This window comes from Pleurodeles waltl, chromosome 1_1, assembly GCF_031143425.1.
Source record: "Pleurodeles waltl isolate 20211129_DDA chromosome 1_1, aPleWal1.hap1.20221129, whole genome shotgun sequence".
Lineage (NCBI taxonomy): Eukaryota > Metazoa > Chordata > Amphibia > Caudata > Salamandridae > Pleurodeles > Pleurodeles waltl.
This window is the reverse complement of record NC_090436.1, coordinates 936,772,983-936,799,775: the sequence shown is the minus strand read 5'-3', so window position 1 is coordinate 936,799,775 and position 26,793 is coordinate 936,772,983. Positions and strand designations below refer to the sequence as shown.

General features: G+C 41.6%; 1 protein-coding gene across 2 annotated transcripts in view; it reads left to right on the top strand.

Annotated features, from left to right (window-relative positions):
* PRSS12 (serine protease 12) overlaps positions 1-26,793 on the top strand; it is a 562,235-nt gene that overhangs the window by 191,123 nt on the left and 344,319 nt on the right. For both annotated transcript variants that reach the window (XM_069230157.1, XM_069230158.1), the window contains exon 5: positions 22,400-22,578. In XM_069230157.1, the coding sequence (XP_069086258.1) occupies positions 22,400-22,578 (179 nt within the window). The remainder of the gene's footprint in view (positions 1-22,399; positions 22,579-26,793) is intronic.

Sequence of the window (26,793 nt, the reverse complement as noted above, 5' to 3'; positions counted from 1 at the left end):
AGAGGACCACGCAAGATAAGAAGATTATATGAGATACATACAAAATAATAAACATATTGATCTGGAAAATAATTCAATGTCCATCACAGTTGATCCTTAGTTCATCAGATAAGGAGATTTATTCCAAACCTCAACCAAATTATTAAGCCTTCTGTCTCTATGAACACATAGAATTACAGATTCCAAGTGTGGAACTTAATAAGATTACAGCAAACATGTGATTCGCGACACAGTCGCTTCTTCAGGGCTGTTTTAAAGACAAAAAATACTACTCAAAACAATCACATTAATAATCATGTTATACATAATAGTACAAAACACATTCTTGACTATGCTCAAGACTCACTAAAGAAGAAATATCTTCCAACTATTTGATAGTCAGGGTGCTTTCATCCTTTTGAATAATAACATGTTTCTTGTCAGACACTTAGTTGGCAAAACTATTTTTTAGTTTGCAAATACAATTAGTCAAGTCAACTTTGATTCTTAAACTATCTAGCTATATATCTATCTATATGTACATATAGATATATATATATATATATATATATATATATATATATATATAGATATAGTAAGGACCATTTTTCCATAGAAAATGCATTTTTTACACTTGCCTATATCTTTGGCACCATTTGACAAATCTTCATGAAATGTTCCTACAAAAAAAGTGGCCTGGTGATTCTTGTTGTGCATGGAAAGTTTTGGGGTGATCCATCAAGTGGGGCTGAGAAAAAAGGGGGCGCAAAAAAGTTGGGTTTCCATGTTAATTCCCATAGGACTTTTAGACACGACTTCAGCCCAAACCACTGGACAGAATTACACCAAATTTGACAAAAAAAAGCTAGCTTTTGGTACGCAGATTATGCTTTTGCATATTTGGTGTAAATCCATCCAGTCGTTTTTGAGATAGTAAAGGGAAAATACATTTGTATATCTAGGGACACAGATCCTTTGTGATGTATTCCAGAATAATGACAAGCTTGTGCAGGGAAATGCACAGCTCTGATTGGCTGCCAACACTTCAAACTAGGAAGCGTTGGCAGTCATCTTGGGACTAGGATTCAGCCGAGTCCCACTAAAAAAAGTTTTAAAAAAAACAAAACAAGGACCCCTTAGCTCTGGTGCTAGTGTTCCAGTGGACTCCCCCCAGAGCGAAAAAGCATTTGTTTTGGAATTTTCGCTACGATTTGTGGTGGATCTGCAGATGCAGCGAAAACAATAAAAAAAACAAAAAAAAAACAAAGAGCGGGCTCCCGTGCTTCTTTCATCTGAAGCCCCCGGGTGGGGCAAGTCCCATGGGCATTGTTAAGTTAATGTGGAGGTGCCACCTGCCCTCACCCCCCGCAGCCCCGGGCACCACCACCTCCCCAGACGTTTGTGATATTGAGTGGGGAGGCCATGCGGCTCCCCACCCACCTCCCCACAGCCCCGGGGACAACCACCTCTCCAAGGCTTTAAAAAAAGAGTGAAGGGGGTCTGTTTTGAACCCCTGAGCCCAGGGGACCACCGCCTCCCGGGCCCGATGTTTGTTGAAGGGGGCACACAGCCCCCCTAAAAGAGCCACTAATGGCCCTGGAGACCAGACCCCCCCCCACAGGGCTGGCTCCTGCTATGTCCCGGGGTGCTCACCTCCGGGACATAACTGTTTGCTTTTGCTTGGTGGAAGCTGACCACTCCCACCAAGCAAAAGCAAACAAAGTCTGGTTTCTGACAACAAGAGCTGTCAACCAGCCCCGATGTCAGAAAGCAGAGTTTTCATTTGTCTTCCCTGCACGCAAATATGGGTGCGGTGAAGACAGATGAAAACGTTGCTTCCACAAGCAGTGAGCTGCTATTAAAAGCAACTCCTTGCTTGTGGGAGCAATACCGGCTCCCACAGGGCGTGGAGAGCTGGCTAAGACTGCGGGGGCCTTCAGGCTCCCCCAGGGTCATTCACTCTCTCTCTGTCTTCCATCCCATAGTGGAATGGAAGACAGAGAGAGAGATTGTTATTGCAGTGGTCTCTCCATACAAATACTTCAGTGAGTCAGACTAGCAAGATCTTAGGTTTGAATGTTACAGTTACATTTTGATGCAGCACAGACCAGAGTCACTTCTGCCATACTAGTAAAGCTCTAGGACAGTCACTCACAAGCTGGAAGGTTTATATCCTATTGTATCTCTATTTAATAGTGTTTTGACTCTTAAACCTGTGGAACATTCAGGTCTCTTTGCTATCACGATTGTGGGTTGCATGTCAGAGGTATGTCTTGACATAGCACAGTCAAGAGTAACCTGTGGTCTAAGTCACAGACCTTCACACTGAGAGTTGAGGGTTTGACTCCTAGTGTAGCTGTAGTCATTTCCCTCCTTTAATTTATTTTTAACTGCAAATGTTTGAGTCTCCTACCGAAAGGTGATCTCACTCGTTTTAATTTGCACATACATTTTCTTTTCAATTTCTCCAGAAATATCTCATTCTAAGTACATTATTCATCAAAGCCTAATAAACTCTCTCTCTCTCTCTCTCTCTCTCTCTCCCTCTCTTTCTCTCGCTTTCAATTTGTTTCTCCCACTCACAAACCCACTCAGACCCTTACCTAGCTACTTCCAGATCCACTCAGACACTCATGCACCCACTCACAGACCCACTCGAACTCTCACACACATAGTCACAGACCCACTGACACCCTCATGCACCCACTCACAGACCTGCGCAGAGACTGCTGCACCCACTAAGACACTGAGGCACGCACTTTCACACCCAGACAGGGACTCTCACAGCCACTCTCATCCCCAGATATACCCTCTCACACCTATTCTCACACACACAGAGACAGGATGTGTCCAACTCCTGCTGCGTACAGGGGCCGTGCGCAATGTAGAGTTGGGTGGTCAGGGGGGTTGGCCGCAGGTTCTGGCTGCAGGCCAGGCCTTGTGAGCAACCCCTGCTGTGCACAGGCAAAGGCCATGTACGGTGAAACGTTGGGTGCTTATAGCGGGTTAGCATCTATGTAGCCAACTGCTGGCGCGCACACCAAAGGCCGTGCGCAGTGATGATTGGATTAACATATAGTAATAAAAATTACTATACGTTAAAAAAACATAGAAATTAACTGAAAAAACAAAGGTTACAGGGACGTTGTAGTTACATTATAGTTAGGAAATAGAGTGAAAAAACACAGAAATTCACTCAAAAAAACAAAGGTTACAGGGAAGTTATAGTTAGGCTCACTTTTTAAATGAGCAAAACCACAGAAATTCACTTCTTATAGCTAGAGTTATCTCAAGTATCTATAACTCGTGCCCTAAGGTTACTATATCTTGCGCCCTCACCATGCACTGCTAATTACCCCACAAATTACAGCACTCATGGCATCTTTGATAATATCACTAATAATATCAAAGATATTTCCAGTAAACAATGTTATGAAAAAACAGTGAATGGCGAATGCATGAGTTATAGTTACCTTTGGGCACAAGTTATAGTTACTTGTGATAACTCTAATTATAACAGGTGAATTTCTATGTTTTTGTATGTTTAAAATGTGAGCCTAACTATAACTTCCCTGCAACCTTTGTTTTTTTCAGTGTATATACATATATATATATGTGTTCACTCAGTGGTAGTCACCACTGAGTAGTTATAGCTAGGATTGTGTTTCCGTGGTAAAGGCATTTTTAGTTTTCCTTGAAATTTTGGTACCATTTGATAAATACTTAGAAAACTTTCCCAAAAAAAAAATTCTTATCCACCTCAGCTCCTTCCTGGAAAGTTTTAACATGATCTTTCAAGCGGGGCCCAAGAAACAGGGGGGGAGGGGTTGTTTCCAAAACATGTGAATTTTTCCATCGGCAAATAGAAAAGCGATACCACAAAAACAGCTGAACATTGTGATGGCAACCATTTTAGGACTTGGGACCTGGTCCTGAAAAAAAGGTAAAAAATATATCTAAGGGGGCAGGGTAGGGATATTCTGCTTCCCTTGTCCTCGCAGAGGAGGCCAAAAAATGACGGATCAGCGAATCTGCACCATAATTAATTCCCAAGGGCAAACATAACTAGAAAGGGGAGTGGGCACACTGTCTCCCTCTCGAAGCCTGAAAGGGCCCCGGGGAGCCTAGCCCCTGGAGCAGAATAGAAAAAAATAGGGGAGGGGGTGCACAGCTCCCCTCCTTGAGCCTGAAAAGGGCCCTGGGAGGACCCCATCCACTGGGCCAACATTATTTTGAAGGAGAGGGGATGTGTGGCCCCCTCCCTGAACCCAAAAAGGCACCTGGAAACCCCATCCCCTGGGGCCAATAATAGTTAGAAGGGGAGGAAGAGCTTGGCCCCCCCAGCCTAAAAAGGACCCTGGGACCTCATCCTTGAGGCCGGCTCACTAAATGTGTCCAGCGGAGCCAACCCATGGGACACAGTAGGTTCCCTGCATGCAACAGCGCAGGCAAGGAGGGCATGCCTGCTCCCACTCTGTGGGAACCTTAAAAATTCTCCTGCTGGGAGGGAGCAGACATGTGTTTCCCTGCCTGTGCTCTTATGGCCAGGGAAACTCCGATTGCTTCCACCGGGCGAAATCAGTGAAAAAAAACCTGCTTCCACTAGGAAGGAGCAATGTTGGTTCCCGAGGCACCCAGGGTGGTGCTTGAGGGAGGCTGACAGTGCTGCGGGGGCCCTGGGGTTTCCCAGTGGCCCTCAACTTAGTGTTTTGTGGGTGCCATTGGTGTACACCAGGCACCCACTTAAGGCCCAGGGGATGGGGACCCCAGGGCCTGCAGTTGCTGGTGGAGTGGGACTACATGACCCCCTTCCCTTAAAAAAGAAAGTCTCCCTAGAAAGGGAATCCTGGGGCTGAAAAAGGCATGGGAGAGGAGATGCGCGCCCACCATAAAAAAATAAAGGGCTAAGGGGATGGGGTGCCTAGGGCCACAGAGGCTCAGGGAAGGGGGTTGTGTGTTCCCTCCCCTTAAAATAAAAAAGCCCCCCAGGGATGGGGCCCCTGGGATCTGTAAAGGGTCAGGAAGGAGTGTTGCGCTCCTCCATTTTAAATATAATACAGCCCAAGGCGATGAGGTCGCAGGGGCCTGTAAAGGCTCAGGGAGGGGAGCTACATACCATCCCCAATAATTATAAAGAAGGGTTTCCTCGGTGGGCATCGGGACACTAACATGAATAATATATTACTGGCAGGAGCCATTCATTTAATATTCACTGTACCTTGAAGGACTTCCCCATAATGTCCTGCAAGGACTTCTCTGTTTATATTTTTTTTAGCTTGGTGGTGCACCTTTTAATGTTGTGGGAGGCTGCATGGAGATTAGCAGCTCCCCTCCCCCCAGCAACATTCAAGAAAACAGTAAGTCTCTCAGGTTGCAATAAATCCATGACGGGAGGAGAACTTACCATATTTTTAAGGCACTCCTAGCTGTATCTGTATGCTGTTCAGCTGGAGTGCAAGGCCCTCTTGTAGTTGTTATTATGCTTGCATTTTGTGGGCTGAAAATGTTAAAAGAATGACTCAGACATGTTGGTTTTATTTAAAAATATATATATATGTTTACGAATCTTTTTAAAAAATATTTTTCAGCCCTCAAAATGCAATAACAAAAACTATGTTAAAAGAAAGGCTCACGGACATGTTTTCTTAAAACATGTTTTTCTTTATTTAACATTCTTAGAAAAATCACTATTATTAAACATTGAATTTTGTTACTACAATATACATTAGCTTACAAATAGAGTTGATTTCGGGAGAATGATGATAAATCTGCTTTATATATAAATAAATATATTAATATGCTGACCCCTTGATAAAGCCAATAGCCTCACTTTTTATGTTTTTGTGTTCCAGGGTCTGCGAAATCAACTGAATGCTGTGCATGCAAGAAGGCAGTTTACAACATGGGGGTTGGCTAATTTCCAGGGGATGGATGCAGGGCCTGGCCACAGGCTATCCCCTGCGGCCAACCCCACGCTTCACTCAGCTAAGGGCTGTCACAGCACGGTGTTGCTTAGCTGCAAGGGGTTGGACACAAGGCCTGTATATCTTAGCTGCCACAAAGTCTTCATTCACACAGTCTTAGGGGCTATAACTGAGGCAATTCAGGTCCAAAAGGGGTGAGTTCGGAAGCAAATTCGCCAATGACCTCATCACTCTCTGGTGGAATTTTAAGCAGAACAGAACGGGGCTACCTGAAAAAATTGGACTGATTTTGCTGGTTTGGTTCCCTTTTCTGTGTGTTGATTTTTAAATGCATTCGGCTGACTGGAGGGGAGAATAACCTGCTCGTGGTCTTGGACCATTCTGACCTACCCTGAGTTGCCTGGAGATAATTATTGAAGGAGGCTTCACCTGGTGACTGGCACCCCAGCAGTGTTGGAGTGTTATGCGGTACCGTGGTGTTGTGTATTTGGCATCAAACTCCATGTATTTCCAATCTCTCTGTGAGACAGACGGGAAGATTGCATTAAATGGATGTTGATGACATTATTTACTCTGCTACCCTTGGAGTGTGTTGGACCTGGCATCCCTGGCATGGTTTTCTGTCAACTTTTGCCTTCCATCCTCCTGTTTTTGTTGGCTTCATTTTTATGTGACGGGTTACTCGTCGTATATGTCTTTGGCCCACTGGAACTGCAGAGAGGTCTTGATTTTTGCAGGTTCTGCCTTGACCCAGGTAGGGGTGGCCTTTTTTTAGTGGCCACAGTGCTGCCGACGGAGGAACGCCAAAAGCAGTCCTTGCCCTCCAGAAGGAGTCCCGGGGAAAAAAACCAAAAGGGAAAAACCTCTATGCAGGAACTCTCTGGAACAAAAAAGAAGCAAAAAGGCAAGTCTTCCAACAGGAAAAATAATACTGAAAGAAGCTGGAACAGGCGAGGAAAAATATAACTGGCGAAAAAAGTAGCAGGAGCGAAGATCACCACCAAAGGAAGTGTTGCAGCGCAAGGAGAATAAGAATCACTGACCTTATATACGCAAGAACAGGAAATGACCAACAGGAAGTAGAAAGTCACCATATTGGATTGGAAATGAAACATAGGAACATATAGAGAAAAGACACCATGTTAAAAAATGTTCCTAAAGTTTGCAGGGAGAAAGAAGGCATGCTGGGAAGAAGAAAGAACATGGCAGCTGGAGAAGTACATAAATACAGGAGGAAAAGAGAAAAAGAAAAGAAGGAAGGGAAAAAGGATAGGCTCATCAGGTAAGTGAGGGCTGTCGGGGGAGGTGTCCAAGGAAATAGTGAGGGCGCGTCGTACCTACAACTCGCCAAGTCCCCATGCCCAATTCAGGGCCTCGGGTGAGAAAATAGAGTATAGCAGGGGTGCGCCACGCCCGGCCGCCACGGATCGCGGCCGCACCCTGAGGCGAATGCATTTTACTGGGTTTAGGAGTTTGCACACTTTATTATTCCTAACCAGGGCTAAAGTGCTTGTGCAGTCTCCTTTAGACATGGTAAAAGTAGCTTACACCAAATTGGCCTATTTAATATACTTGAAAGTCGCTTGTAAGGTTGTACCACCTGTACTTAGTGCCTATAAATTAAATGCTATTAGTGGGCCTGCAGCATGTTTGGTGTCACCCACTTAAGTTACCCTTTAAACATGTGTATGTAGTTTTAAACTGCCATTTCAAGCTGGCAAGATAAGCCTCTTGCTGGGCCCACATTTCCCTTTTTAATGCATATAAGTGTCCTATAGTGTAGGCCCCACACAGCCCAGAGGGCAGAGTGCAGTGTTTTTAAAAGTTGGACGTGTATGTTTAAGTTTTACATGCTCTAGTATTGAAAACATTTAACCTTGTTTTTCACTACTTTAAGGCTTACCTCTCCAATAGGATAACATTGGATCCCCTTTTCAACTGGGAGCAGATGGGAATGTTGAGTTTGGTGTCTAAAGAATTGTAATTTATGACCCTCTTAAATGGTAAAGTCAGATTTAAAGTCACAATTCCGAAAAAATCCAGTTTAAGAAATTTGGCATTTTCTTGTCCGAACCATTTGGTGCCTGCGGTTTGTATCGTGGGTCACATGACTAGGTGTAGCTGGCAGTTGGTCTTTGTGTATTACTCTCAGGCATTGAGGCAAAGGGGGAATATATGTTGACAGGATGGGCCATCTCTGACTTGATGGGGGGAGGAGCTGCCACCTATCACACTTGCTCCCTGGAAAGAGCCCTCAACCCTGGTTACCTTGGATGAGGTTATCCCATTAAAACAAACTAGGATTCACTACACTTCAAAGTGGGCACCAGGTATAAATAGTGGACTCTCAGTTCTAACTGTTCAGTGGACCACTAAACCTGTGGAAAACTCAGAAGGACTGCTGTGCTGCTCTTCAAGAAGCCCTGTCAAGCTACTGCCCTACTGCCTGAGTAAAATGGACTGGACCTTCTATGAACCCTGGACTAACATAGTGACTCACCTCAAATCTAGCACCTGGATTCTGTCTGCCTGCTGTGCCTACCCGCTCAAGTGGTGCCACCTCAGTCCTGGACCCTTGGAAGTGGAACTGAAGGTGCTCTGCCAGCCCAGCTTCGGTCCTGTGGGTAGAACTGACGCAGTGCGCAGTGTGAGGTATCTCTTCACAGCTCAGCTTCAGAACTGCTGCTGCACGATGAATCCCTGATGCAGGTCCTCGCATCACAGCTTCCTCAGAACTGCAGGTGTGCGGTGTATCTTCGATGCAGGCCTTCACATTGCAAGCCCTTGTCAAAGGCATTCTGGATGTCTATACAAGACCTTGCATCCCAGCTCGTAGCTTCTTCAGAACAACCACTGTGCAATGCATCCTCGATGCAGGCCTTGGCATCACAAGGCCGTTGTCAATGGCATCCTTGACGACAACTTAGGACTTCACATTGGTGCACTGCAGGATCATCAGAACAACTGCAGCATGATGCATCATCGATTCAGGATCTTGCAATGCTTTGCAAACCTGTTTAGCGGCCTAAATTGGTCCCTTAGCAGGCCAGCGCTCCATTGCGGTCAGTCTGCACTTCCGACTTTGCCCTGGTGCAGTGCGACCAGATAAACACAGCTGGTGCACCTACTTTCTGTTTACAGGGCAAAAATCCATAACATCCTATTATCTGCAATTTCATTTATTGAAGTGAAGAAATTGAACTTTTTAGACAAGATAGAAGGGCTAATTTTAAGGAAACAATGATGTTTTAACACTCATGCAGCAATTTCTGCAATCAGATTGGAGTTTGGACTAAGGAGTGCTTTTGTACAAGGACTTGCAGCAGTTATTCTTTGGGGTAATCAGCTAATAAGAAGTGAAGTGATGTTTCTAAGGAATCTTCTGGGTGTAGAGATCTTTGAAATAAGAAAAGAGAAGTCTTTGTTTTACAGAAATTTTACTTATGCTTTAAGAATGTCTGATTTAAATTAGGAGCTTTTATACTATTTGTCTCTGCAGCAGTTAAAAGCTTTTATCAAGCAAACCTATTTTAACCCAAGCTTTCATCTAAATTCTGATCACAGTACAAAACAATCTAAATTGAATGTGATCTTGAATTCTGCAATCCAGAGAAAGTTACAGCAATATTTAGCATGGAATATTGATCATGGTGTTAGAAGTTTTTGGACCCTGTTGAGACTTGGTATTTTACCACTAAAGGACTTAACTGCTAGTCCCTCACGTTTGTGTAGTAAGGATATGGTATGTAAGTTATGTAATTATGGCACTCAGGATTTAAAACACGTATTCTTTATTTTCCCTGCACTGCTCCCACCGCTGAAAATTATTGAGACTCCTGTTCATGAAATATCAGGCCCAAACAACTGAGGATGTCTTAAATGTATTATTCTTTACGCCTAATGAAATGTTATGTACAAGAGATTTTGAATTTTTTCATGCTTTTTACATTTGTATTGAATATGATTTCTTAGTTATTTATTAATATTCTGCCTCTGAAATATAAGTTTTGAACAATGGATGAAGGTATAGCGATGTTATAGTGAAATGAAATGTTTTGCACGTAGTTCTGTAAAGCTGTTTTACACTTACATATGAATAGGATTTCATAGTTATCACTGGTTTTCAATTGCTCATCCTTTTTTTAGAAACATGTTTCATCGTTTTTCTGTTGTTGAAAAATGTATCTATTGTGATGTTTTATTACTGACATTGTGGACCTCAGAAGAGTTCCAAATCTTGAAATAAATTTGACTTTGTACTTTATACTTTTCTAAAAATAAATGATTCAGTTGGTGCTTTGTGCTTCTAGGCACCAGTTTTACAAAAACATCTCCAGTTTTACTGATTGGAGTTTTGTCATTTTGGTCTCAAATAGTATAATACATTTTAATATATTTTTCTAAATTGGAGTGGGATTTTTCTTGTGTTGTGTTTCCACGTTATTACTATTTGAAGTTCTGCATACACAATTTAAACATTGACTCTGAGTTAAGCCTCACTCTTCCATGCCAAGCTACCAGAGGCTTAAGCACATGTTAATTTTGGGTTTCCTTGTGTTTTACCCTGACCTAAATTGCGGGTGATGTCGAATAGAGTTTCACTACCGTCGGCTAGTAACCACATTTCCTACAGGATGGGAACGTGAATTGTTTGCCTGACCCTGCGAGGGATGAAGAAAGAATTGGCATGACATATTGCTTTCTGGAGTTATTTTTGCTGCAATGAAGGATCCTGGCTAAAACATACCTTGTTCAATTTATAGTTCATGATAATTTCTGCCAAATTTTGTGTAATCTGTTTAGTGGTTCGGGCTGTAGTCGTGTCTAAAATCCCTACAGGAAATTGCATGGGGAGACACGTTTTAGGACCCCACCCCTTTTTCTCGGATCTCGCTTGACGAATCCCCCTTAAACTTTCAAAACAGCAGCTGAAGTAAGGGGCACGGTAGTTTTGAAATTTTGTGACGATTCGTGGCACGGTGCCAAAATTATTAGCAAAACACTTTTTTTTTCCTATGGAAAGTAGATCCTAACTATAACTACCTACTGGCCATGCCAGTAGGTTTTATTTATATTGTTTAAGAGTGGGTAGTGATAAAGGGTTAAAGGGTGGCAAGGGTAATTTTAGGGTTTAGGTGGTGGGTAGTGGTAAATGGTGTTAATGGTACTTTATAGTTTACAGGTGGGTAGTAGTAAAGGGTGGCAAAGGTAATTTTAGTGTTATTGGTCGGTAGTGATAAACAATGGTAAGGGTAATTTTAGGGTTTAGGGTGGGTAGCGGTAAAGGGTGGCATGGTCAATTTTAGGCTTTAAAGGTGATAAGGGTATTTTTAGGGCTTAGGGATGGTAAGGGTATTTTTAGGGCGTGTGGTGGTAAAGGGTGGTAAGGATAATTTTAGGGTTTAAGGGATGGGAAGTTTATTTTTAGGGTGTATGGGTGTGTGGTGGTAAAGGGTTGTAGAGGTAATTTTAGGCTCTAGGGGTGGGTAGTGGTAAAAGGTGGTGTTTTAAGGGTTTTATTTATATATGTATATGTGTGTGTGTGTATATATATATATATATATATATATATATATATATATATATATATATATATACACACACACACAAACAGAAGCATACACACGCACACATATATAGTGATTTTACTTACCTTATAATTCTTACCATGTGTCATAAATACATGCCTGGTAAAGGTAAGCACAGTAACAGCATCTGCGTGGTAAAGGTGGCATGTAAAAATCATGCGTAGTAAAGGCTTGCTTTGTATTGAAATACAACCAAGTAAGGGTTTTGATTTTTTTAAAAACTGGCTGCCAATCATCTTCAGGTCATGTACAGCTGACAACACTCTGAAAACATTTATCCCAGTCTGTTGTTTGTAATTTGGCCACAAAACATTCATAAATACCATTGTGATTCTGTATTTGGGAGGGATGCCCTTAATACGCCTCTTCCAAAAACTGAATCGCTACACACAAGTTGCATTTGGTAACATATTGCTGAATCGCAATTTGTGCTTTGCCCATATGAAAAGGCATTTTTGCGATTCTGCGAATCAGCCCGTTTCCGGCCTCAAAAATGCTTTGTACATATGGCCCTATAGCCTGATGGTTGATAGTTTATGCACAATACAGTAGTAGATCTGAGTTGGTTATTGTGACAAGAATTTGTAATCTGACATATTTGTAATTTTCTGACTTTTAACTTGATAGTTGATTGGGGAAAATGTTACGCACAGTTCAGCGGGCCTGAGTTATGATGACAAGCCAATGACGAATGCTGTAGACTTGATGATTGGTTCATTGAGAAAACGTATGTCAGAGGCGTAGATCTGCACACAGATATTTGCATATGCAATCTAACAGATTAGAAGAGTAGGCAAGAATATTTGGTGTTAGTAACGCTATGGAACGAACTTTGGGTGTATACGATTTGCACTGTTACAGTCCTTGTTATACCCCGGTAATGGGGATGATATATTTTTTGCCAACTGTAACTTTGTACATATTTATATCTTCATGCCTGAAGGTTGCTTTGAGTGAAACCTTATGCTCATCATAGCAGACTGGAGTTGGTAATGGCGACAAGCCAATTTTACAGGCAGTAGGTCTGATTTATTGATTGTGGAAATCAGGTTAAAGGCAAGAGTTATTTAGGGGAAAATGTAATTAAAGTGTAAAGCCTTTAGACAGGTGTTTTGTTACCGAGAATCTCACAAATTACTAAGCGAGGGATTTTAGTTTTTGTTACTGTCAAACTCTTTATGTTTGAAAGTTTGCAATGCTATAATCCTTGCTAGGCCCTTTTGATAGGGGTTATATATTGTTTGGCCAAATGCAATGTTGAACATATTTGTAATTTTATGACTGGAGGCCTGGTGGTTGTCACGTTATGCAAAATATGGTAGGCCTCCAATGGTTACGGTGACAGCAATGCTTAATTTGAGCTTGTTGTTTCCGGTGCGGAGCACCAGCACTTATTTTTTAGGGCCGGCATTTATTTTTCTGCCTCAAGCATTTACTGCGAGCAAAAGACACATAGGGGAAAGACGGAGGAAGAGAAAAATGAAAAAGCGTCAAAATGGGAGAAAGCAGAAAGCTGCAAGAGTGAGCTGAAGGGGAAGGGAATGGCTTTAAATGGACTGAAGAGGCTCACGATGGTTTCAGGATTACACTGCCTCTGTATTCCGTGTTTGCACATTTAATTGCAGCAGCCATGTGTTTAAGAGGAGGGCTTTGGGCACTGGGATGTTTCTATTTGCAAATTAAGCACTGGGTGACAAGTGACTGATAAAGGCTATTAGCCGTATTGTTTCACTGGGAAAATGTACTTCAGATGCCCCAGGACGGATCTGTTCACTATGAAAACAAAAGGTAGATTATTATTGATTGTCCCCTTTAACAAAGTTTGGGTTAGAAGATTTGCACTGTGGTAATCCTTGCAGAAGACCCTCTAAACTCTGTGTGACAGGTTTAAAAGCAAGGCTTTTGTAATTAACAAAATACCATTAAAATACATGCATGAATGTATACATAAATAGAGGTGCTTTGTGTCAGCCCACAACACAGCATGGGCAAACATGTCAGCCCAATTCAGCCTTTGGCTCTTTTGGCCTGTGGGTGACGACATTTTACTTGATCATACTGTATGTGCACCTCTGCCTGAAAGTTGGTGGTATTTAGTGCCAAGGATGGTGGGTCAGTTCTTTAGTTTTGCACTCTCTCCTTTTATCCCCCACCCTTTTTTTTGTCCTCGTTTATTTTTAATTTCATTTTTTCTCCACTGTGAACTCCCCCTAACAGTGCTACAAGGCCACTTGCTAGTTTCATCTGCAGGGCACCACATATCATGCCGCCTCTACTTCTAAACTGGGTGGAATGATGTTGTTCTTAGTGTATTATTGTTTTACAGTTTGAATGTGGCCAATATGTTGCTTCTAAATTTGAGGCCATTTTGGAAATTTAAAACAACGATACACTATGTACAATACTATTGCAAGACTTTTGCCTGCTCCTGTGTTTAATTTTATTTTTTTATTGCAAGCATGTGTCTTCATGTTTAGACAGAGGCTAGTTTTCATTTATCTACTTCTATCCTGTTTGTGCTTCTTGAGTTTTCATTTGTATTTTATTGTTGATGGATACGTTGATGATTGCCAGAAAAAGTAAGTGGGTAGTTGAATGGATATATTTGTCCAAGGATGAGTAACAGAGTGCATTTGTGATGATTTAGAGGGCCTAAACAAGGAGTGATGAAAAAGGTACTTTCAGTTAGAAGCCAGAGCTATTGGTATTGGCCTTGCCTGTTTTTATATTTGTAGGTGTCATATGTGGGTGTGAAAATAAATCTCTGCTTATGCAGTTTAAATCCTGTCTCACAGAATCCGATTTTCAAGTGTACATGCAACTGTACAAGTATGAATGTCTATGTTGCAGAGTTTTCCATTTGAGTATCTTCGGGAAATGAGAATGGAACCAGGTGAGAAAACATAGGGAAAGTATGTTGGCAGGCACCACTTTGGAAATTAATCTCTAAAGCAGTAACATTCTGATATTCCCAAATGTTTTGCAGGTTGTTTCCCACCCTGGAAACAATTGTAGATGCACACAAATAAAACGTTCGTATTGGTAAAAGTGCCTGTGTAGGGAGGGGAAGGGGATGGATTAACCACAAATTCAGATAGGGTGGGGAAGATGGGGTTTCTCCCGTTTGTTTTTGTGAACCAGGCCTTATGTGTGGACTCGAGCCCTCGGAAAGAGAATGGATTTTCTTCTTTTGCTCTTCGGGCCAACAACTCTCAAAAACAATGAAGAAAGCAAGGCTGTCATATTGAACTTGGGTAAAAGTACATGTGGGTCAGATTGAATAATAAATAAAAATGTAAATATCTCTGTTCGGCAATCTGTGTCTATCCTGCGGCTCCTATATATGTGAAAAATGAGGCTGCATCACCGTCTCATCCCCAAATTCCCTGCTAATGATTGGCGCTAATACAGCAGCACCAGTACACAAACCCAGCATCTGCTAAGGATTCCATAAAAAGCATAAAAATGTCATTCACCACCACCTATATTCCCGTTATGCATGCAAGCCACGATACTCGTAACAAAACATCTTTTGTCAAGCAGTGCTCGTCTCTAGCACAAGTGAGCTGCGAACATAATGAACCCAGAGGAAAAACAACCCTGTCAGGCATGAACGACAGACATCTGGAAAATACATCACCCCTCTTCCACATCTGCAAAGAGTAAGGGCCTCGTTACAAGTGTCAACCTTACCCCTAATTAAGGAGGGTCGATAGGCAGAAAAGGGAGAATCCTGAACTTTAACGTTCAGACAAAATCATTAAGAAAACCTGCACAACAAAGCTTTTCCAGTCCTCAGTAGCTTTAGATGTTTTCTAATAATAGTATCATAACAAAAAGCAATCTTTAATTACGAGAATTAACATCAGCCAGAAGCCATAATGAATGCAATAATGCAATGCACCTTTAAGGAATTAAACTAGCACTGCGTATCTGATGATTAATTAAATAATTGTACATAGGCCTTAAATACACAGTTGACCATCTAGCTCTCTCTAAACAGTAAACAGAAATGAAACGATTGAAAAATATAATATCTACAGTATTTCCAGAATTCTTTAGAAACAGTTAACAATTCTTTCCATGTAGTATATCTCAGGTTTTTCTCTAAGCCTTGGAAAATCGTTCATAAAAGTCCTTAAACCCTGCATTATTCAAGGTACATATACTCCTGGCACTTACCTCGAGGTACATTTTTCTTCCATAGTATCACACTGTGACTCACTCACAACTCTCCTTCCTTCATTCTTCAATGCATTGAAATCTATTCACACCAGTATAGTTACACTTTCTCACAATCTCTAATAATTTCCACAAGCCTTCTTAAATTCGCTCCCAACTGTACCTGTCGCCTTTCACACCTCATTTTCTGGTTGTGCAATTATATATGGCTTATTAATGAGTTTTTGTTCAAATCCAGACCATTCTCATTAGCCATTCTTTCAAGTTTCTACTGTGCACCACTAACATGCTTTCCTGCTTCCAAATTTAAATATAATTCATCAAATGTCAATTTCAGAACCACATTTTGATAAACTCTTGAATCAATAATTTACTGCACATTTAATTCACTTGTTGAAGCACAATCCTGAGCAACTGCTGCTCTACTTTTCGGTGAATATTCCAATACTGCAACTCCAATCTCCAGATCCAACCTCAATCTACAAACCTTATTATAAAGTGGTGGAGAAGTTGCAGTCAACAATCCATCCATGAATTCATCCTCCTCATCCAAATCACTCTTTCTCTTTTTTATTTTTATGTTTTTTTACGTGTCCTCTACTGGAATATTGGTAATCACAAGAAACACTCCCACCCTTTCCACCACTTCACTGCACCATGTCTTCTTCTGCAAACAAAATCTATCATCCGTCCAATCATGTACAGCCTTATTAATCTGACCTTTCAACGTTTTCTGTGACACCTTCATAATCGCCACCAAATTCCATTAATTCAATGCATCAAACTGCACCGGTCTAAGTTGTGGTTTAGTTTCAAACAGATTACATCTCAGATAAGCATGTTTCTTCAATTCAAATGTACCATTCTCAGGAAATTCGAACTTTTTCTCATTCACATTAGCTTTGTGCCTTTCCTTAAACCATTAGCAAGTATGCATGCCAGAATTTATTAGCAACTCAGGAGCCTGACTTACAACTGGTGGGGAGGTTTGCGCTTCTGTTAGTGAGTTCCTCTTAGATTTACCCACACCCATTCATTTAAAACACTGCACACTTACCAAGCAATCAAATACCAAGCTAATCACAAACAAAAATATTTTCAGATGCAATAATTCACAAACCCAAACCAATAAACAATTAAACCTGTGCCTGTGTATGGAATCACATTCACCACAAACTGAGCTAGGCTTCGACCATCGATGACCTAACCTGGAATCAGTATAGCTTACCTTTTTTCACCGAATGAACACCACTATCCCACATTTAATTAGTGCTTACTCACATCTGACTACCAAGGAGTTTATAAACACAAAAACCACACCTATCTTCCAATGATACATATATGCAACTTGAGGACTACAAAAATTCAATATCTCCTCATAAAATACATGGTGTCAAGACAAATAAATCATCAATACGTAATAATGCACCTTCATCAACAGACCATAATATGCCACATATGATGCCTGACACAATACTCAAAACACAATACCACAACACAACACAGCACAGACTCAATCACCAAAACACAAAAACGCCTGTTTTGTGATGGGTCTTGGACGCTCCGCAAGTTTAGAAAGCCTCCGCACAACACATACACACATTAATGCTCACCAATCCAGTCTTCTGAAGTGCACCACCAGAGCACCTTTATCAGACTTCCGAAACTCTGATCTGTAGGAGCTCCACCCCAAATTAATTAGGTAGCATTGATGGGCAAAAAATGAAAATCATAAAGCTTAGCGTTCAGTCAAGACCATTAAGAAAACCTGCACACAAGTTTTTTCTAGGTCTTAATATTTGCAGATTTAGTCGAAGAACAATATCATTACAGAAAGCAAAAGAGATAAGTATCAAGGGAATTAGCAGGAAACCCGAATATATGCAAATTATGCAATTTGCCTTGTGCAAATTAAACAAACACAGCACATCTGGCAACCAATCAAATAAATAATAGTAAATACTGAAAAGGCAACAAGAATTTAGCCCTTCTAAGAAACAAGCAGCAAAGCATGGTAGTCTAGAAAGAAATCTAAAAGCCTGTTTCTTTCCTAAAATGCACATCTTTTATAATGTCCTTCACAAAGAAAACACACAATTTCAAAGCATTATCTTACCTAAATGGGCAGCACTAAAACTGTTACTTACACCAATCATATTATTAAATTCAAAATAACATGCACTTGTAGATTATTCTCATTGGCTGTTAAATACATAAGTTGTTTCTCTGAAGAAACCTATGCTTTAATGCAAAACACGAGAAGAAAAAAACAATGAACTGCTTTTGAACATAAATAACATCGACATGGAATGGAGGCTCAGCTGAGTGGCCCTGCAATGTTGCTAGATCAGACCATCCTTATCCATGGAAGCTAGTGAAAATTCATATTGTTACATGCAAACAGAGACCATGGTTTGCTGCTGAATTTAAATAGTTTCCTAAAAGCAAAATAAAACATGAATGTACATAGCTCGTTCACACAAAATGCGGCCTAGTTACGCTAACTAAAGCAAACCTAAATTAGGCAATATTATTTTAATACAATAGTAGACTCTCACAAAAGATCCCCCAATCAGGCTGTGGGACGGGAACCATTGGAGAGGCCATTTTAAAGCCCATGGATAACCCCATTCATCACTCTCTCCAGCTTCTGGGGTTATGACACCAGGCACAAGGAGGGGAGAAGAAGGATAGGAGAGAGAGAGACATGGAGGGAAAGAGAACAAGTTAGGGGATGAACAGCAAAAGTATGCTGCTTTGAGTATTTTATGCCAGGGCTGCTAATGATTCACAGTCCAGTATGTACACCCCCACCCAGAGTTGCATACGCCATTGGTACTTAGAACTCTGTATCCTTTATCCACTGATAATCCCTCAATCTCCCCAGAATGTCATCCAGTGAATTTGTCTGCAAATCCAGGAGGAACATGCTGGGTCTCTGGTAACTCCATGGACTTTGTAAATCCGATGGGGACCCAATGGAATAGTGTAGGTTAACCAAGGCCTAGTCAGACCAGGCCCACTTTACAAATGAGGAGGCGTCCATGGCTGAAATATGAACAACCACAGGCCAAGCTGGTTAAATAAAGAAGACCTGGCAGCCTTTGGGAGGAATCATGCAGATGCAAATGTAAGTCTCAGATCCTAGTATTATAATAAAGCATAACAAGGAATCTGTGGATGCCCTAAAATCAAATACAGACATAAGTGTCCTAATGATCCTCACTGGTATGCATCTAGGAATAAAGTCCCTTCTAAGCTGCTGAAATTGAAATTGATCTGCTCATTCTGAGTTGACAAATGTCATTAAATCAATTCTGGACAATTACATATCACAATAAATGGTATGGCAGGCCATATTCATTAAGCACACAAACGAATGTCTTCTTGGTGCTCTCAGGTTTACACAACATGAATAAAAGAAAAACCATGGATTAAAAATAGACATGCAAATAAAATACATTTAAAGGCATCTCAGTATTACTGGTCCTGGGTCAAGCAGCTATGTCTTGAGGTGTTTCCTGGACAAAGCACCTTTGCAGGGAAGGTGTCATGAGGTCAGCTCAAGAGAAGGCTACTAAAAAATGACGCAAAAACAACAAGTGATGGACGGAATGCTGAACATTGTCAAACATTCACCCCCAGTACAGTGATCTGGGCCTAAATCCATCGTTTTTTTGCTGCCCATGCCATTCCAGTTTGGACCCAGCCATATGCAAATCAGTCTTGACCCTGTTCCCCATGGGAACAGTCCAGCCCGGACTGGAAACAAGCATCCTGGGACCGGTTTCGGGGTTTCACCCCTCATCAGCCAGGCTCGCTTGAATCCAGTGGCATGGGAAGCACTGGACCCACGTCTGGGCATACCCTTCCCACTTAGGGCGATAAAGCAAAACCAACAAGTGATGGACGGAATGCTGAACATTGTCAAACATTCACCCCCAGTACAGTGATCTGGGCCTAAATCCATCGTTTTTTTGCTGCCCATGCCATTCCAGTTTGGACCCAGCCATATGCAAATCAGTCTTGACCCTGTTCCCCATGGGAACAGTCCAGCCCGAACTGCTAGGCCAGGTCTTCCCTGGACTGGAATAAGCATCCTGGTACCGGTTTCGGGGTTTCACCCCTCATCAGCCAGGCTCGCTTGAATCCAGTGGCATGGGAAGCACGGGACCCACGTCTGGGCATACCCTTCCCACTTAGGGCGATAAAGCAAAAACAACAAGTGATGGACGGAATGCTGAACATTGTCAAACATTCACCCCCAGTACAGTGATCTGGGCCTAAATCCATAGTTTTTTTGCTGCCCGTGCCATTTACTAAAAAATGACACCTAGAAGCTGAGCATAAGTGATGTGATTGTGGTGCTCTAACAACTGATTTGTGTTTGCTCCTTTGTTCTTTGGGACCATGTAATTAGGCACATTTAATATTTTCCCGTTTAATTTGCAAACTAATTTGAGAAATGTCTCCATACATATTGTGTCCAACTCCTCACATAAATGGCTTGAAAAAGTGACAATAGATTAATTGGTGGCAGAAATTCCAGATCCGATGGTATCCTGCACAGCTCTTTAGACTAAAAGGGTGCTCTTCTTGTATGATCGTAAGATTATGTTAGTTTTACCAAACTGAGTTTTATAGCTGGCTGATAAAGTAGAATAGGAAGTTTTGAAAGTAAGAGACTAAGGGCACAATTTAGAGTTTAGAAGACAGGGTGCTTTGTCACAAATATGGCAGAGTACTCTGTCTGCCAAGCATTCGGTCCTCCCGTTGTTTTTTAGAGTCAGGTGGACCATCATCTTTCCTTCTGCCTCTGCTAGCTCTGCCGTCTGAAAACTTACTCTGACAGATCGACGAAAGGGGGCTGTGATGGAAGTTTCTCTGAGGGCACTGAGATCACTGCTGGGCCAACTGCGATCTCTAATATAGCGGGGGTAGCCCATCCAGGGGCTGGATATAATGTTCTTACCACCTTGATGGTCTGCAGGCCGCCTACCAAACTTTAAACTAGGCCCTATGTTTTCCTCCATTTGCTCTCCAGTTGGTGGGCCTCTAGGGTTAAATTGTTTTCAGAGTTCTACTATACATGAGTGAAATCAAGACATGAATACTGGTGCAAGAAGCCCCATCTTTACTGAAATTTAGATTAAAACTATTCATCTATCAGGATTTCTTGAAGGAGACTGTCTAAGTATGTAAATTATGAAGATGTGGTCTAGGTTCAAGCAGTAGTGCCCAATTCACAATGAACACTCATAAATTTACACTTATAAATATGCTCTTTCACAAGGATGTAGATTCACAAGTTTTAGAAATTCGCACACATTCCCAGTGTTTTGTACCAGAATTTTGAATTGTTATTATTGTACTGCCAAAATATTGTAACTAGAATATTGACTACCTCAATTTTGTGAAGGTGAATATATACTGGTAAGTTCAAATTTACTATAGTTAACTTGGCATCTATATTCCTTGATGATGTACATATGTGTTTATATGTGCATGTGTTTAGTATTTGTAGAGCACAAACTTTGCTCAAAGGTAGCAATGTACTGTCTGTCCCCAAGGCAGAAATACAAATAATGTGTGACTGGAGTGCAGAAGTGGACTGTTACAGCATTGTGAAGTAACGTGATTTACAGAGGTGTGTCTTCAGCTCCTCCCTAAATTGGAGCAGGGTTGGAGTGGTCGTGATGGATGCAGGGGTGTTGTTCCAGATCTTCTGTGTAAGGATGATGAAGATCTGTTTAGTTTTTCCCTTTTCTGCACTTTCTTGCCTCCAGTCTGATGGTGTCCTATCTGTACATGTGCCAAGAGCCACCAGGCGGAAAATGTGGCAACTAGATAGGTGGGTGTGATGGTAATCATAGCATTATATATGATGCAACTGATATTGGCAATGGTGCCAGTCAGTAAGGGGAGTCAATGGAGTCCCATCAGTGCTGAGATGATACCTTGGGCCTTGTGGTACCGGCTTCTTTTTGGAAAAGACATTTTAAGCTGTGCCTTCCTCTAGTTTTGAGGTTTAGACTTGACAGATATTTTGGTTGGACAAATAGTGGACCCTTTGAGCCACCAGAGTGCATTTATTTGGTCTTTTGGAGAAGTTTTGCTGCACCACGACAGAAGGATGAATGACTAGGAACAGGAGTCTGGAAGTTGTTGTTTTCCTAAAATCTGGGAAAAAGACTATTACTGCAGCACACTCTGCTGCTGTGATAGTACAGTCACACCAGGGATGAACTATTCTGGTAAAAGTGTTACATGTTTTGTAATGCGAGGCAGCTGCAGCATATATTAATAATTCGCATGCTGTAGCAGATTACTGACTTCTGTAAATATCTGTACAGTGCAATTTTGCAATGATAGATTTGTACAGACTGTAAAATGTTTGTCAAATTTAGTAAGGATAGCTGCTCACTTTTTGGGTGCCGCGCATTGGGCCGACAACTGACTCGAGATCCCAGTTTTCCTCAACTCCCACCTTTTGCCATCTCCATAGCCCAGTGCCAAGCTGATTTCAGAGAAGAGACCTAGTTGCAGGTAGTGGCTACTGGCAATCATTTTTATTTAGTCTAGGACTTATTTCCATCCTCAGAATGTTCCCAAATTTTGGAAACTGTGGGACGTAAAGCATGCTTGCTATTATCTGTTGATCATTAAACCTAGCCCTGCTCCTCTCAAATTGTGATATTTTAGGCTATTGCTTTTCTCTTCAAACAGTGGTGTGGCCAAGGCCTGGAGCCGCGCGCACTTTGGCGAGGGCTCCGGCCCAGTGCTGCTGGACGAGGTGCAGTGCACGGGCAACGAGCTCTCGATAGAGCAGTGCGCAAAGAGCTCGTGGGGGGAGCACAACTGTGGCCACAAGGAAGATGCCGGAGTGTCCTGCACACCTCTTTCAGGTAAGTCCTCCATTACTGAAGCAATTATTTTAACTATCCCTGCTTGCCCGGGTATGCAAATGATGCAGGGGGGTTGCTAGGCATGTAGATGATGTAAGAGGGACATTGTTTTCCGAAAGTATGGCTAGACGCATGGTTGGCTGAAGCTAAAGAGGGGCGCATTTCAAAGTGATCTATGGGACCTCCCCCCCTTGAATACATACACATGGGAGCATATTCGTGCAGTTTTAGAGTACACCAAACTCACACATAACACTAACATCCTTCCCACACAGGACACTTTGAAAAACTCCATCCAGCTATAACAATGAGGTAGTTAGATCACAAAGAAGGCACTTTCAGTCACACAAATGATAAGGTTAAGCATTCTACAGATTCCAATTTAATACCGTATTCCAAAACCAACCACGTACCATACAGATACCAGTACTATAACGTAATGTAATTTATTACACAGTTCCTCAATGTTACTCGTTCTTCCTTCTGGCTTTCGGCATAAATAGCCTATTTTTTGCCATTATTATCTCTCAGATACTCAAACGTTCTCTCTATCATTATCTTCTCCTCCCTTCATTTCACAGTTCTATTACTGTATCATCCTTGTTGTTTCCGTGCTTTTACATTTTCTCTCATACTCTCCTGCCCCGAAATCCACATTCCATCCTTTTCTGTGGCGCCAGTCCTTGATTTTTTATCAAGCACAATTTGAATTCTGAGATTATTACACTTCCCAAAATATCTGCATGGGCAGAAAAGCTAAAGAATATATAATACTTTTGGTAAAAAGGCAGGACTGGCTGAAGGCATGGAACCACCAGGCAGTTACCATCAAAGTGTGAGAAGAGCTTTATTTGCGCTAAATAGGAATTCGTAATGGCTAATACTCGCAGGAATGTTTAGTGAAAGTTTAAAAGTAAAAACAAAATGCTTCAGGTTCTGGTTATTCTTTTTAATATGTTTGTACATCCACGCAGAAAACTACATTGATCAGTAAAAGTAAAGTGGGGTTTCAAGCTCAGATGTTCACCTTTTCTTGCTAAAACTCTATTGATTTTCTTTTATAGAAGAATAGGGGAAACCCTCATACCCATCTATGCGATTATGCACAACCCCTGGTTGTCAGATCGACAAAACAAAGGAAGATTGCAAAAGGCGGTGTTAACAACACCTTAATTTCAGAAAGTGTGCACGAATCTGTGGTGGTGCAACAGGAACACTCTGTATATTGTCACGAGTGCTTGAAATGCAGGCACCAAGCTCTGTGTCCACCAATAGCACTCCACATGCAAAGCGGACAGGTCATAGGGCACAGACCCAGAATGCTGGGACTCCTTCCGGTTGACAAGGATGAAAGTCCATACATCGTCCCTGCCTAGGCGTATAGACGATGCCGTAATGGTATTATATTCGTCCTACTTTAGAGAGTATGGACAGATGGTGATCCCTTAGACACCTCAGGCAACAAGGGATATTCGGGCAAATGGAAAAATACAAAGATTATTTTCAGTGGTGGAAGTGACGCCATATTTGATTACGCACATGAGAAAGGTGACATATAGGTTGCACCCTAGCAAAAACAAATATCCTGCGCGAATAGCGCCCAAACTGCAGATTATCTCAAATTGGCCACAGGGATGCTTCGGAAGGGCTGTGAGGTAATGGCAGCTCATGAGTCATGATCTAATAGCACTAGGCAAGATGATCAGTCGTGAATAAACGTCAGTCAGCTCTTTACTAATCACGAAGGGAAGACTGTGAATGCGAATTTGTTGGCAAAAAGCCCGACCCAGCGCATCTGTCCTCATCTCCCCATTCCCACTGAAAGGAATTTATATGGAGAAATGGCTTTTGACTCTTGAATGGTAAATCTTCATCTGTTACTCATTACGAGAAATAGTGGCAAAAACCACTGTGATTTCGTTTGCTAAATGAGTGATGCACTGGCACTTCCAAGTTTAAATTTATTTTGAAAGCGTTTCTCTGTCATATGCTATTAGAAAATAATGGATACATAGTTTTATGCACATGCGCTAAATGGAATATGAAGGCCCCCACTAATGGGAATACTTTTCTGGTACTCTCTGCGGGTCTGCATACTTGGTTTATGCCATACTGTTCTGTCATGTGCATTAGTTGTAAACAAAGCTATTTACACAGAACGAAGATGAAAGGAGTTAAACCCATGCATTAAAAAGAAAGAAACACTCTAAATAGGCCCCGTTTCTTTTAGCAGTTGGTTTCCTGTATAAAATAATTGTGCCATGCAGTATGAAGACAGCGAGTAGTGTTTACCAATGTCAGTCATGCTGTACTAAAGTAAAAATATGGATTGTAACCACCACGCCAGTAATAAATGTGTCAAACTACGGTGGGGTTGAGACACGAGGTGATGGTAGCACTTTGAATCATGAATTGTAAGATGTATTACTTTTATACTGAGGTTTCTCTAAACCGATTAACCCACTCTAAGTCCCCTTCAGCTATAGATTTTTTAAAGTAATTCCATGTTTTTTAATTCTGCACCAAAATTAATAATTAACTGTATACTTTCATGAACTGTTGCTTGCTTAGTCCCTTAATTGTGTGTAATGATGTTAATAATTGTGCACAACAATAAAACAGGAACACATTATTCACCACTGCACTCTATACCACTATACTCTACTATAATCTGCATCATGGCATTCTATATTGCTGCACTCTATGCCACTGTAGTCTACTCTGCACCACTCAATGCCACTGCACTCTACATCTCTCTACTCTACACCACACTACCGTATGCCACTGGACTATATTGCACTGTACTCTAATCTGCACCACTCTACTGTATGCCATTGTATTCTATGTCCTGCACTCTAGTTTGCACCACTGCACTCTACACCATTCTACTCCACACACGAACACTATGCCACTGCACTCTATGCCACTGCAATCAACAAGACTGCACTCTGCAATACTCTGCTATGTGCCACTTGACTCTAAGGGGTCAAACATCATAACACACCTCTCAGGGGTAGCCCTCACGGAAGCACAACAAAGAGTTCTGGATAAAGGGCTAGGATTCGTTCCCACAGCGACCTAGACAAATTCCGTCTCCATTGTGAGTTTGCAGAATTTTTCAGGAATTTGAAGTTAAAGGCATTTTTTTTAAAGAAACAACTGAAAGAGGTGATACCGGTTTGAGGGTAATGTCTACCTTTAACCCATCATTGAGCTCAGTCCTCATAGAAGTACAGGTGTTTGAACAAACATGTTCAGCAGGGTAGAAGCCTTGCAGGAAAGGGACTGTAAAAACTTTTAGAATATGACCAAGGAAGAAATGAAGGCATTGAAGAACTGAAGATGGATGGCAGGATAATAATAAAACCAGCTGACAAGGGGGGGGGGGGGGGGGGGGGTATAGTGATACAAAATAAGCATGACTATGACATCGAAAAAAGTTGTCTCCTAAATGATAAGAAGAACTATAAAATACTTCCAACGGACTCCACACAACACCTTAGTAGGAAGATAAGAGATTTGGCGGAAACAGCAGAATCAAACAACTGGATCACAAAGAAAGAGGCAGAGTTTCTCCTAGTGTCCAATTCAAAAACACCGTATTTTTTCACCCATTCCAAAATTCATAAAAACAGAACACCAACATTGTGATGCCCAATAGTGTCAGGCATAGGCTCCTTATTGGAGCCCTTTTCCTGGTTCTGTGATTTTTTCTTTCCACTGGTACAAAAATATATCCACCTATTTGAAGGACACTAAAGACTTACTCAGCCACATCACTTTCGATCCACGAAGACAAGTGCTGCTTAGCTTAGATGTAGAGAGTCTCTACACAAGCCTTCCACAAGAAGATACCCTACAAGTCCTCCAGTAAGCTCTGGGTGAATAACACTGGAATTTCTCAGCCTCAAAAGGGTTTATCCTAGATCGTGCACGCTTGGCACTAATGGGAAATTATTTTGAATATGAAGGCACCCTATTTTTGCTAACCTCTGGTACTTCAATGGCGAGTACAATTGCCCACAGTGTAGCGGGGCAGTATTTCTTCAATTTTGAAAAAAATATATATTTCCTTTGCAAAAATACCACATTCAAACAAAATATTGTACTGTGGAAACTGTACATCGATGACATCCTAGTCATTTTGGAAGGGAGGGCAGACACCATCCCCCCTTTTTTAACCTGGATCAACATGTGTGATCCTAATTTAAAATT